This window comes from Stigmatopora argus, chromosome 17 (genome assembly GCF_051989625.1).
Source record: "Stigmatopora argus isolate UIUO_Sarg chromosome 17, RoL_Sarg_1.0, whole genome shotgun sequence".
Classification (NCBI taxonomy): domain Eukaryota; kingdom Metazoa; phylum Chordata; class Actinopteri; order Syngnathiformes; family Syngnathidae; genus Stigmatopora; species Stigmatopora argus.
The window spans coordinates 1,421,257-1,434,056 of record NC_135403.1 but is presented as its reverse complement, the minus strand read 5'-3'; the positions used below and the strand labels follow the sequence as shown (position 1 = coordinate 1,434,056).

Below are 12,800 nucleotides of genomic sequence, written 5' to 3'. Positions count from 1 at the left end.
TGACTGAGCGCAATTATACCATTGGGGACCATGAATTGCTCGCAGTGAAGCTAAGAGGAATGGCGTCACAACTTGAAGGGACAAATCGTCCATTTGTGGTCTGGACTGACCACAAGAACTTGGAATCTATCAAGTCAGCGCGGAGGCTGAATCCTCGCCAAGCCAGGTGGGCCGTTTTTCTTCAGATTCAATTTTACCTTGTCTTATGTCCTGGGCTCTAGAAACGGCAAACCGGGTGGTCTATCCCGTATCTTCCAATGCATGGACTCTGAGGAGGGGCCCACGACAATCTTGCCGCCCTCATGTTTAGTAGCAACTATGAGGACTGACCTGGAGACTGAGGTCCGGAGTGCCCAAGGAGCAGAGCCTGACCCCAGACAAGGTACACAGAGGAATCTTTATGTTCCGAGTTCAGTGCGATCAGGGTGCTGGAATGGGCCCACACCTCAGGTCTGACCTGCCACCGAGTAGTCACCCACACCTGGTTGCGTTGCGCCAAGACAGTGGATGTTTACTCCTGTCACCCAATCACAAGTCCAGCATCTGATCGGTTAAGCAATGTGAGGAGCGGCTCATCAGACATCAAGGACTATTCAAGCCAACCAGAACATGACCACGTCGCTGGATCGTCTTAATCAGTTCACTGTTAAGTACCTTCTCGGGCTACCTCCTTGTCTGCCTCACCTGATCTCCGACCTCTTGTTTGTTCCCAGGACCTTGACCACGCTCACGACCATGGACCATGACCACGATCTCGACCACGCATCTCGTACCTTTGCTTTGGACCCCTCTACGGACCTCTTGACTATCGACTTCCACGCTACGCAAGACGATGCCACTACGCTTCTCCTCTTGTACCTTTGCCTGGCCATTTCCAACACACACTCTAAATAAACAGAAAGCTCCACGTCCGGCTTGTGTGCATTTGCCTGCTTCGGGGACCTCCACCCACAATTGTAACACAGACTATGAAGTAGGCATCGAACGGTCACACAAACGTCTTCCTTTCTGTGTCCAGAAATGCTGCAGGTTGTTTTTGTGGTTGATCCTGGTGGTCTCCATGGTAGCGGTTGTCACAGCGATGGTCGTCATCCTCTACATCAACAACTATCCGCTGCCCTTTGTCAACAGGTACTTGAAAACATTTTAGTTTTTCATAATTTCTTATCTGAAAACAAAGTGCATCTTTTTCTTTTGTGCAAAATGTGCAAATTTGTTTGGCGTCAGGGAGGACCATCACCACCCACTGCTTTCACAAAAAACATTCATTAATTTTCCGTACCACTTATCCTCAGTGGTCCCTGGGCATGCTGGAGCCAATCCCAGCCAACTATGGCCATCAGGCAAGAGACAGCCTTAAGTGTTGACCAGCCAATCACAGGATATTAGGAGATGCACAGCCATTCTCGCTCACACTCATACCTGGCCTACCATGCATGTTTTTGGATGTGGGAGGAAACCAGAGTACCTGGAGAAAACCCACACAGGCCTATGGAGAAGATGTAAACTCGACACAGGAAGGTCAGAACCCACCTGGGATTGAACCATTAATCTCAGAACTGTAAGGCCGACGTGCTAACCACTCATCACACATCAGGCCACAGAAAGCAAGTGAACAAAAAAGGTAAAGGAATAATTCCTACCCAACAAAACCAACCCATTTTAGGTCCAAGTCGATGCTTGGGTACAGCGAGGTCATAAACTGTTAGCGTAGTCTCTTTGCCCCGTACCTACAATGCTGCTTACTCGTTTTCTTTTCTGGAGGCTTTGAAAGACAGACGAAGACACAATTCACAGACTGAGATTCCCAGGGTCCGTTTTCATAAATCAGCAGGGCTTTTTTGCAGGAGTGACTGGATTTGCTGAAGCCTATCCCAGCAAACTATAGCCACCAGGTGTGGGACAGTCTTAAGTGGTGACCAGCCAATCACAAGGCACTAGGCAATAAACAACCATTCTCGCTCACACTCAAACCCGGTGTTCACCCAGCCTACCATGCATGTTTTTGGGATGTGGAAAGGGTACACGGTTGATTGGTCACCGGTCTTTTGGTCACCGGTCTTTTGGTCGCGGTCTTTAGGTCGCCCGGAAGTTTGGTCGTCGTCTTTTGGGTCGCCGGTCTTTTTTGTCGCCGGTCTTTTGGTCGCCTGATCGGCTGCTGCCATCTACTGTCAATTTATTAAATAGCAGATGGTGTTTTTATTGAAGCAGTCCAATGAACCTTCATTCTCTCTGGGAGAAATTGTAATGTTGAAATACTTTAGATTAGATGGTCATTTTTATCAAACAAATAAAAGTATTTGTATACTTTTAGTTAGACAGTATTTAGATCGTTTCAACAGTATTTAGACTCTAAATACTGTTGAAACGATGTAAATACTGTTGAAACGATCTAAATACTGTTGAAACGATCTAAATACTGTTGAAACGATCTAAATATCTAATATCAAAATATCAATAAGAGCACACATTTAACACATCGGCTGCTGCCATCGACTGTCATAGGCGTCCAATGAACCTTCATTCTCTCTGGGAGAAATAAGAGCACTCATTTAACACATCAGCTGCTGCAATCGACTGTCATTTTAGCTCCAGTATTTGTATTTCGTCACTAAGTGCTGATTTTACCGCATTTTAGTGCATTTTTGGCACTTTTGCGAATGGTCGCATATCGTCGCATTTGGTCGCGCCGACGTTTATCGCTGTCTTTCCCCCGGGAAAATCACCCCCAGAGCCTGGTAGTCATGTCTGATAAGCTCCAGTATTTGTATTTCATCAATAAGTGCGTATTTTACCCCGTTTTAGTGAAATTTAGGCCCTATCGCAAATGGTCGTCGCATTTGGTCGCGCCGAGGTTTATAGCTGTCTTTCCCCCGGGAAAATCACCCCCAATTACTGTCTGAAAAGCTCCAGTATTTGTATTTAATCAATAAATGCTGTTTTAAAAACTATTACTCCGCTTTTGGAACACTTTTCTGTGCATTCTTAACCATTTTTTCTACCTTAAGAGAGATTCTCCCATTCATTCTCCCAGAGAGAATGAAGGTTCATTGGACGCCTATGACAGTCGATGGCAGCAGCTGATGTGTTAAATGAGTGCTCTTATTTCTCCCAGAGAGAACGAAAGTTCATTGGATGCCTATGACAGTCGATGGCAGCAGACGATGTGTTAAATGAGTGCTCTTATTGATATTTTGATATTAGATATTTAGATCGTTTCAACAGTATTTAGAGCCTAAATACTGTTGAAACGATCTAAATACTGTCTAACTAAAAGTATACTAATACTTTTATTTGTTTGATAAAAATGACCATCTAATCTAAAGTATTTCAACATTGCAAGTTCTCCCAGAGAGAATGAAGGTTCATTGGACTGCTTCAATAAAAACACCATCTGCTATTTAATAAATTGACAGTAGATGGCAGCAGCCGATCAGGCGACCAAAAGACCGACGACAAAAAAGACCAGCGACAAAAAAGACCGGCGACCCAAAAGAAGACGACCAAACTTCCGGTCGACCTAAAGACCGCGACCAAAAGGCCGGTGACCAAAAGACCGGCGACCAATCGACCGCACACGGTGGAAAAAAACCGGAGTACCCGGAGGAAACCCACACACTCAGTGGGAGAATATGTAAACTCGACAAAGGAAGGTCAGAACCCACCTGGGATTGAACCATCGATCTCAGAATTGGGTTGCCGACGTGCTAACCACTCATCATACATAAGGCCATAGAAAGCAAGTGAACCAAAAAGGTAAAGGAATAATTTCCACTCAACAAAACAAACCCATTGAAGGTCTAAGTCCATCTTTGGGGACGGTGAGGTCAGAAACTGTTAGCGTTGTCTCTTGGCCTCATACCTACAAAGCTGTGTTCTCGTTTTCTGTTCTGGAGGGTTTGGAAGACAAACGGAGAAACAAAACACAGACTGAAATTCCCAGGGTCTGTTTTAATAAATCAGCAGGACTTTATTGCAAGAGTGACACATCTTTGATATCTGACACCAGTTTATACAGTGGTACCTCGAGATACGAGCTTAATCCGTTCCGGAACTGAGCTCGTATGACGAGATTCTCGTAACTCGAGCGGACGTTTTCCATTGAAATGAATGGAAAACAAATTAATTCGTTCCAGCCCTCTGAAAAAACACCAAAAACAGGATATTGGACGACAACGCACTCGTAAACAGAACAAACAAATTTAAATTAACTTGGATTAATATATACAGACACTCAAACATATGTTTAATGTAACTTTACACAAAACTGAATTCTAATTTTGTTGTAATCTTTTGTTACCTTCGTTTTCCGGGTTGGCGGTTTGCCACGCCTCCACCCTCACGTTCGCTATCGATGGACTGTTTGCTGTTGTATTGCCTTCAAAATATTCCCAAAATGATGCACACAAATGTCCTCACAATAGAATAACGCACGACCACTTGCCAACGAGAAATAGTCTTTAAAGAACGATCGCGGGAGCTTCTTTCCCTAGAAAGAATAACAGGAAACACAATAGTTGAGCTTACCCACGTATTGATTGTGGGTAATGAAGTTTTATTCTGAGAAAGGTTGCCATTGCCTATGGGTGTTGTGTGCACGAGTATACTTCATTACCCAGAAAGCCCTCTTTTTGCCCGCGCATGCGCGTTGTGCGTTTCCTGTTCTTAGGAGAAACTCGTCTGAATTAATCGTTCCGTGCTCGTAAATATTGTTATACACGAAAGATATGCAAAAAAGACCTGGCTTGGTCGCATCACGAAATTTTGATCGCATGACTGGCGAATTATTCGATCGAAATTTCCGCCATAAGACGAGAATTTTGTATGACGAGCGGTCGTATGACGAGTGACGAGGTACCACTGTATATGCTTTTCAGCAGACAAAAGTGGGCATTAATTTGAATATTAGTGGGCGTGTTTCAGTTTAGAAGAAACTTTCCAAACGTAGTTGTTTCCTATGGCCAGCTCGTCTTGGCAATTCAACAGTGCCCCCACTCAGGGGCCCGAGAACAACTGCAGGCAACAATTTTGAAACAGAGATTACAGAGTCAACATCAGACTGTTCTTTTAATTGTGAAGCCAATTCTTTGAGTCCTTTTGAGGCAACACTAACTTCTACATGCCAGGCTATTATTCATTCATTCATTTTCTGAACCACTTTATTAGGCCAGAGGCGGGGGACACCATGAATTGGTGGCTAGCCGATCGCAGGGTACAAGGAGGTGTGAAAGCTGTACTAGGCCCTCTCTTATACAGACTTGCAGGGGTAGGAATTTTGGGCCAGTGGCTGGAGCCAAATTCCCGATTGTTCTATCAGGAGACGAGACGCGATGGCTCGACTGCTTTTGCAAACTCAGTGTCCAGGCACCTTTTCCGCGCGCCCTACCCCAGCATTGAGTGGCGTTCCTGTACACACAATCAAAAGTTGTTATTTGATCAAAACTAACCAGAGGAGGAAAGAAAGCTCAAAGCATAGAAAATTAATCCTACTTTGGTCGGCCAATCGTCCTATTCAGAAACTTTCCACCTGGACAGCCCCAAACAGCAAATTTCTTCAAATTCCTACAACATGTAATACAGTAATTACTTGAGATACGAGCTAAATGCATTCCGAGACGGAGCTCTTATGTCGATTTACTCGTATCTCAAATCAACTTTTCAAATAGAAATGAACCAAATTCAGATGAATTCTTTCCCACCCTCTGAAAAAAACAACAAAAAACAGGATAATACAATGGAAAAGCATATTTTTATTGGTTCTAATTTCACCACCTACTCACAAAGTAACAGGCCTATCTAGTGGTTTTGATATTCAACTCTAAATTGTGACATTATTCAGTATAGACAGACGGAGCGTGTGTTTTTCAGTTCTCAACTAAAAAAATGCAACCTCTACACCCATTGCTCGTAGATATCTTTACGCGAGGGAAATGCGGCGAGAAAGACAGTGCGCTGTTATCATAAGCAGCCTCTCGCGGACTCAGCCACCAGGCCGTTTCATATGCTCGTACCTCAAATTTGACAGGTATGTTTTTTCTTACATCCAGATATATTGACCAATCAATGGCCTCTGCCCAAAAGGAAAACATGTGGCAGCCTTCCAGCTACACTAACACTACTATGTGTTGTGCCCATTGAGCCGAAGCAACTTGTGTATGGGCAAAAAACAGAAATTGCACCCGCAACTGAGACAGCACCCTTTAAATCGGTGTGCCCTCATCTCTTATCTTCTCCCACTTTAGCTGAAGTCAGGTCGCGGGGGCAGCAGCTTTAGCAGGGAGGCCCAGACTTCCCTTTGCCCAGCCACTTCATCCAGCTCTTCTGGGAGTATCCGAAGGCGTTCCCGGGCCAGCCGGGAGACTTAGTCTGCCCAGCGTGTCAGAGGTCGGACACGTGGCCTGGAACACCTCCCGTGGGAGGCGTCCGGAGGGCATCCTGGTCAGATGCCCGAGCCAACTCATATGGCTCATCTCGATCCGGAGGAGCAGCGACTCTACTCCTAGCCCCTCCCGGATGACTGAGCTTCTTACCTTATCTCTATGAGCGAGTCCGGATAGCCTGCAGTCATTTCAGCCGCTTGTATCCGGGATCTCGTTCTTTCAGTCACGATCCACAGTTCATGACCATAGATGAGGGTAGGAACATAGATCGACTGGGAAGTAGAGAGCCTCGCCTTTTTCCTCAGCTCCTTCTTCACCACGACGGACCGGTCCAGAGTCTGCATCACTGCAGACACTGCACCGATCTGCCTATCGATCTCCCGTTCCATTCTTACCTCACCCGTGAAGAAGACCCAAGGTACTTAAACTCTTCCACCTGGGGAAGGACCTGATCTCTTACCCAGCGAAGGCATGCCACCTTTTTCCAACTGAGGACCATGGTCTCAGATTTGGAGGTCCTGATTCTCATCCCGACCGCTTCACACTCTGTTGCGAATCGTTCCAGCAAGAGTTGGAGATCACGGCATGATGAAGCCAACAAAACCACATCATCAGCAAAAAGCAGGGATGCAATACTGAGGCCACCAAACCGGAACCCCTCAATGCCACGGCTGCGCCTAGATATTCTGTCTATAAAAGTGATTAACAGAATCGGTGACATAGGGCAGCCCAGGTAGAGTCCAACCACCACTGGAAACGGATCCGACTTACTGCCGGCTACACAGACCAGACTAACACCGGTCATAAAGGGACCGGACCACCACCCCGGTCTGCCAATCCTGAGGCACTGTCCCCGATGTCCACGCGATGTTGCAGAGGCGTGTCAACCAAGACAGCCCTACAACATCCAGAGCCTTTTGAAACTACGGGCAAATCTCATCCACCCCTGGGGCCTCGCCACCGAGGAGCTTTTTAACCACCTTGGGGACTTCAACCCCAGAGATAAGAGTCCGCCCCAGAGTCCCCCGGCTCTGCTTCCTCATGGGAAGGTGTGTCGGTGGAATTGAGGAGGTCTTCAAAGTATTCGGCCCACCAATTCACAACATCCTGAGTCGAGGTCAACAGCGCCCCATTCTCACTATACACTGGTGCACTGCTCCCCCTTCTTAGACGCCGGATGGTGGACCAAAATTTCCTTGAAGCCACCCAGAAGTTGTTTTCCACGGCCTCACCGAACTCCTCCCATGCCCGGGTTTTTGCCTCGGAGACGACCAGAGCCGGGTGCCGCTTAACCACCCAGTACCCGTCAGCTGGACTCCTTTTTCAGATTGACGGCATCCCTCACCACCGGTGAGATTGGGATTGCCGCCACGACAGGCACTGACCACCTTGCGACCGCAGCTCCGGAATGCCCCCTCAGGAATAGAAGTGCAGAACATGGTCCACTTGGACTCAATGTCCCCCGCCTCTTCCCGGACATGGGAGAAACTCGGTCGGAGGTGGGAATTGAAACTCCTGACAGGGTACTCCGCCAGGCGTTCCCAGCAGACCCTTACAAAACGTTTGGGTCTCCCGGGCTGCATAGGAGCCAACTCACCACCAGGTGGTGATCGGGTGACAGCTCCGCCCCTCTCTTTACCCGAGTGCCCAAGACATGCAGCCGCAGGTCCGATGACACGAACACAAAGTCGATCATTGAACTGCGGCCTAGGGTGTCCTGGTGCAAAGTGCACATATGGACACCCTTATGCTTGAACATGGTGTTCATTATTGTCAATCCAGGACGAGCGCAGTAATCCAGCAATAGAACACCACTCGCGTTCTGATCAGGGGGCCATTATTCCCAATCACTCCCCTCCAGGTGTCGCTGTCATTGCGCACATGAGCATTGAAGACCCCCAGCAGAAGGAGGGAGTCCCGCAAAGGACCAGCACTGAACTGCTGTTGTTGTTGTTGGGTCACCTCAGGCGCCTGAGGATTACCCTCAGCAGCGCTAGAGCTGCCACTGGAACGCGGATTAGTTCATCCAGGGGGTAGCCGGAGGTGTGGGGCAGTGCGAATATCTCCGGCTGGATGAAAAACGTAGGGCGCCACGTGCCTGGGTGGCAGCTCTGGGTGGTTTTGTTGGATTCGCAGGCCGCGACGGGCGGCCTCTCGGGAGACACCTCGTGAAGGTTCCAACTATTGTCTCCCCTGAACTGCTGTTTGATGCATACGCACAAACAACAGTTAGGTCCCGTCGCCCCACCCGAAGACAGAGGGATGCTACCCTTTTGTCCACCGGGGTAAACCCCAACATACAGGCACCGAGCCAGGGGGCAACAAGTATGCCCACACCTGCTCGACACCTCTCACCGTGAGCAACTCCAGAGTGGAAGTGTCCAACCTCCCTCAAGAGTAGTGGTACCAGAACCCAAGCTATGTAGAGGTGAGCTCGACTACATCAATCCGGAATTTCTCGACCTCACGCACTCCCAACCAGAGAGGTGACATTCCACGTCCCAAGAGCCAGTTTCTGGAGCCGAGGATCGGACCGCCAAGGATCTCCGTGTGCGGTCGATTGGTCGCCGGACTTTTGGTCGCCTGTCTTTTGGTTGCGGTCTTTTGGTCGCCCGTTGTCGCGGTCGGGGCGACCAAAAGACAGACGACCAAAAGACCGGCGATAAAACAAGGTAAAACAACACGGTCTACACATCAATAAAAGCAAACAATGGCCATGAGCAGTTTCACTGAGCCGGCGTGTCAGTGTATAAGAGTTTGTATGTACATGCGTTGTCCCTTTAAGAAGCTACGTCAGTCAGGGTCTTAACAAGTTCTCCAACTAAAAACAATAAAAGTCCGGGAAATTTGGAGCTTTTCTTTAGCCTAATAATTACTAGGGCATTAAGTTTGACTTAATAGTAATTCACAGTTTGTATTTAGGGAATTTGAGCAACGATTTAAATGGTAATTATCACTTACCTTCCGGGCGACCAAAAGATCGGCGACCAAAAGACCGGCGACCAATCGACCGTGAACCAGGATCTCTCCTCTGCCGCCCAGCTTTCGACACACCTGACCTCTCTGGCCTCTCTCACAGGTGATGAGCCCATGTCAGGGGGAACCCAGCTTGTCTCTTCGGGCTGTGCCCGGCCGGGCCCCATGAGTGTAGGCTCACCAGGCGCTCACCGTCGCGCCCCTCCGATTCACAACATCCCGAGTCGAGGTCAACAGGGCCCCGCTAACCCGCCTCCGGGCGAGGGAAGGAAGACGTCGTCCAATAATGTTGCTCATCATAAGAGGTCTTCTGAGCCATTCTTCATCCTGTCCCTCACCTCAGACCAGTTTGCCATGGGTGACCCTACCAGGGGCACAAGGCCCTGGACAACTTAGCTCCAAGATCATAATATCTTGCTATTTGTTAATTTGTGAGTAGGTGGTGAATTAGAACAAATAAAAAGTGTAAAACATCTATTGTGGTTGCTCTGTTGAGGGCTGTAGTTTGTATTTCTTTTGGTATGCGGGGGGACACCTGTAACGTTGCAATTTGGTGTCACAGGCTGATAACATGCGCAAGCACAGGGAAAAGACACGAGACCACGGAAATTTTAGGGACTTTTTCGTTGTGATGTGCACGCTACAATAAAGAGAGCCTATGACTGCGCCCAATGGAGTCTCATAGTCTTTGTTCTGCACGGAGAGTGTGTGCACCCATGCAGACGGTCCGCTACAATTAGACTATTGTTATGTCTTTTTGTCAATGTCCGTGTAATTGAGACTGTTACGTGGAATCATGCTACAGAATAAAGTAGGTATTCAGTAGTCAGCTGTATTGCACTTAGCTAAGAGTTGGGTGCTTCGAGTATTAACGCTACGGGAGTCAATGCTGAGCTATCAATGATGACGGTTGTACTTGACTGTGTAGGTCCCAACTCAAAAACTCGTTCTCAAGCTTCTGAACAGTATTTTGCTCCCCTCAAAATTTTCGCCGAACTCAAAGCTTTTGCCAAACCCTGAGCTTTCACCAAACTCTGGGCTTTCGCCGAACTCAGGACTTTGGGGTAATAGAAAATATGGGCAGACTTTCCGATCTTCATTGACAATAGTGCTTTATTTAGAAAGGAAACCAGACATTTTATTTTGTATCAAGTCTAAAATTCCTTTCCAGCATTGGGTCGGGCCGCACCGCCTGGAATGTTCGTCTGTCTCTCTGTGTGCCCTACGGCTGACTGGCGACCAGTCTCGGGTGTAGTCTGCCTTTCTCCCAAAGTCGGCTGGAATAGGCTGCAGCAACAAATGGCAAACCTCTCAAGGATGGTTCAGCAGACAAAGGAATGAATGAATTTATCCCTGTAGTTTTGTTTGTATTTGTATTGTATTTTGTTTGTTTTTATGTTTTAAGGAGTTTTGCATTTTTTCAGATTTGTTGCTGTTCTTTCAGCATTTTATAACATCAACTCAAATGTTTCCACATTTTGAGTGTTTTAACTATTTTCCCAAGATTTTTTTTTTGCAATTTCTAAAAAAAAATGCATTATTTTTTCTGGTTTACCTCCTGCACCTGTCATTTCCTGTACATATAAGGGCTTTGTTGTTGAAATTGGGTCATTTTTCATCCCCCTATTAGAATTGAATGGGCCCACTGAAAATAAATCAGGGTGTTTTTGTCAAACTAGGTAAGAGAGTTGAGTTCTAGTAAAAACTTTTGTGACCATTGATACACAGAGTTTCTTGAATTGGAAATTATGTTAATGGTACTTAAAAATTAGAAACATTGTTGGGAACCATACTTTTCAGAGGCTCCTGGACATCTCCTGTCATCTCAACCAATCCCAAAGAGTCAGGCGCATTGGTGACGGTGTCACAGGCGAGCGAAGGCGAAGCCATCAGCATCTTTCTTGACCCCAACTGTCCGGACCCCACCCGCCACTTGGAGCAGTGGGAGGCACTGCAGAACTCGCTGTTGCGAGCGGTGAGCACACGCAATGCCGAAGACTGGAAGGAGATGGTACATGGGCACGTATTGGCGGGGGACTCCGCGGTGGGAGACTTCAGACACGAAACACATGCCCTCAAGAGTGGACAAGCAATTCTGGAGCAGAGACTGGAAAGCTTGCAGAACCAGCATAAGCGGGTCGCTCAGGTGAAAGCAAACTGATCTTCATATTCACATTTATTGCAAAATGTCACATTTCTATTGGCATTTGCTCTTTTTTGACCTCATACTCGACACCGCCTGCTCATTTTCTGTGCTAGCTGTTTTTTGGAAGACAGACGGACACATACAATCAGTTTAGAAAGAACTTCTAAATATGGAGTTAAGTCAAAAACAAAGTTTAGCCTTTATTGTCATTATACACAGCTGCGTATAACGAAATTGGCAGTGCTACTCCATAAAGTGCGTTTTCCCAGTAAAAACCTAAATAAGTAATATAAAGATCTAAAAAAAACAAGTCCGGGCTAGGTAAATTTTAAAATATTGCACATTGTTATTGCGCATCCTGAAGTTATTGCACAGGAGAGATTGTGCGTCGTGCTAATGCGAATTCAGAGCTCTAATGGCTCTGGGAAAAAACTTTCCCTAAGTCTATTTGTCCGTGTTTTGTGAGACCTGTAGCGTCTGCCAGAGGGCAGCAGCTGGAACAGGTTGTGACCAGGGTCGTATGGGTCCCTAACAATGTTCACAGCTCTGCTGAGGTAGCGAGGCCTGGCAATGTCATCCAGTGAGGGCAGAGAGCAGCCGACGATCTTCTGGGCGGTGTTAATCAATCTCTGCATGGCTTTTCTATCTGCTGCCGTGCGTACCACACTGTAATGCAGTATGCCATGATGCTCTCCACAGTGGCTCTATAGAAAGTTACCAGAAGCTTAGTGTGCAAGTTGTTCCTCCTGAGTACCCTCAGGAAATGATGTCGCTTCTGTGCCTTCTTCACCACTGCCATGGTGTTGGTAGACCAGGAGAGCTTGTCCGTGACGTGGACCCCCAGGAATTTGAAGGACTGGATCCTGTCTACGCGTACTACATTTATGAGGAGTCGGGCCAGATCTGTGTTGCATTTGCGAAAGTCCAGGATTATTTCTTTAGTTGTTGTGGTGTTTAGTGTGAGATTGTTCACCAAACACCACGAAGACAGTTCGTTGACCTCATCTCTGTAGGCAGACTCATCCCCCTGAGATGAGCCTGGCCACAGTGGTGTCATCGGCAAATTTGATGATGGAGTTAGAGTGGTGGGTCGGCGTACAGTCGTATGTCTACAGCAGGGGTGTCCAAACTATTCCACAAAGGGCCGCAGTGGGTGCGGGTTTTCATTCCAACCCATCAAGATGACACCTTTTCACCAATCGGGTGTCCTACAAGTGCAATCAGTGGATTGCAGTCAGGTGCTTCTTGTTTTCTTCAGAAATCTCATTGGTCAAAATGTCTGTGCTGGATCGGTTGGA

At 47.2% G+C, this 12,800-nt stretch overlaps 1 protein-coding gene and 1 long non-coding RNA gene across 2 annotated transcripts in view; one reads left to right on the top strand and one right to left on the bottom strand.

Annotated features, from left to right (window-relative positions):
• The window catches only part of LOC144091819 (fibrinogen C domain-containing protein 1-like), a 45,186-nt gene that overhangs the window by 10,881 nt on the left and 21,505 nt on the right, over nucleotides 1-12,800 (top strand). Inside the window, exons 2-3 of the mRNA XM_077624471.1 lie at nucleotides 1,019-1,131; nucleotides 11,157-11,502. Coding sequence (XP_077480597.1) covers nucleotides 1,019-1,131; nucleotides 11,157-11,502 — 459 coding nt within the window. The remainder of the gene's footprint in view (nucleotides 1-1,018; nucleotides 1,132-11,156; nucleotides 11,503-12,800) is intronic.
• The window catches only part of LOC144091824 (uncharacterized), a 46,435-nt gene continuing 36,923 nt past the window's right edge, over nucleotides 3,289-12,800 (bottom strand). The window contains exons 3-4 of the long non-coding RNA XR_013305882.1: nucleotides 5,491-5,562; nucleotides 3,289-5,406 (exon numbers count right to left, since the gene is read on the bottom strand). This is a non-coding gene — a long non-coding RNA (uncharacterized LOC144091824). The remainder of the gene's footprint in view (nucleotides 5,407-5,490; nucleotides 5,563-12,800) is intronic.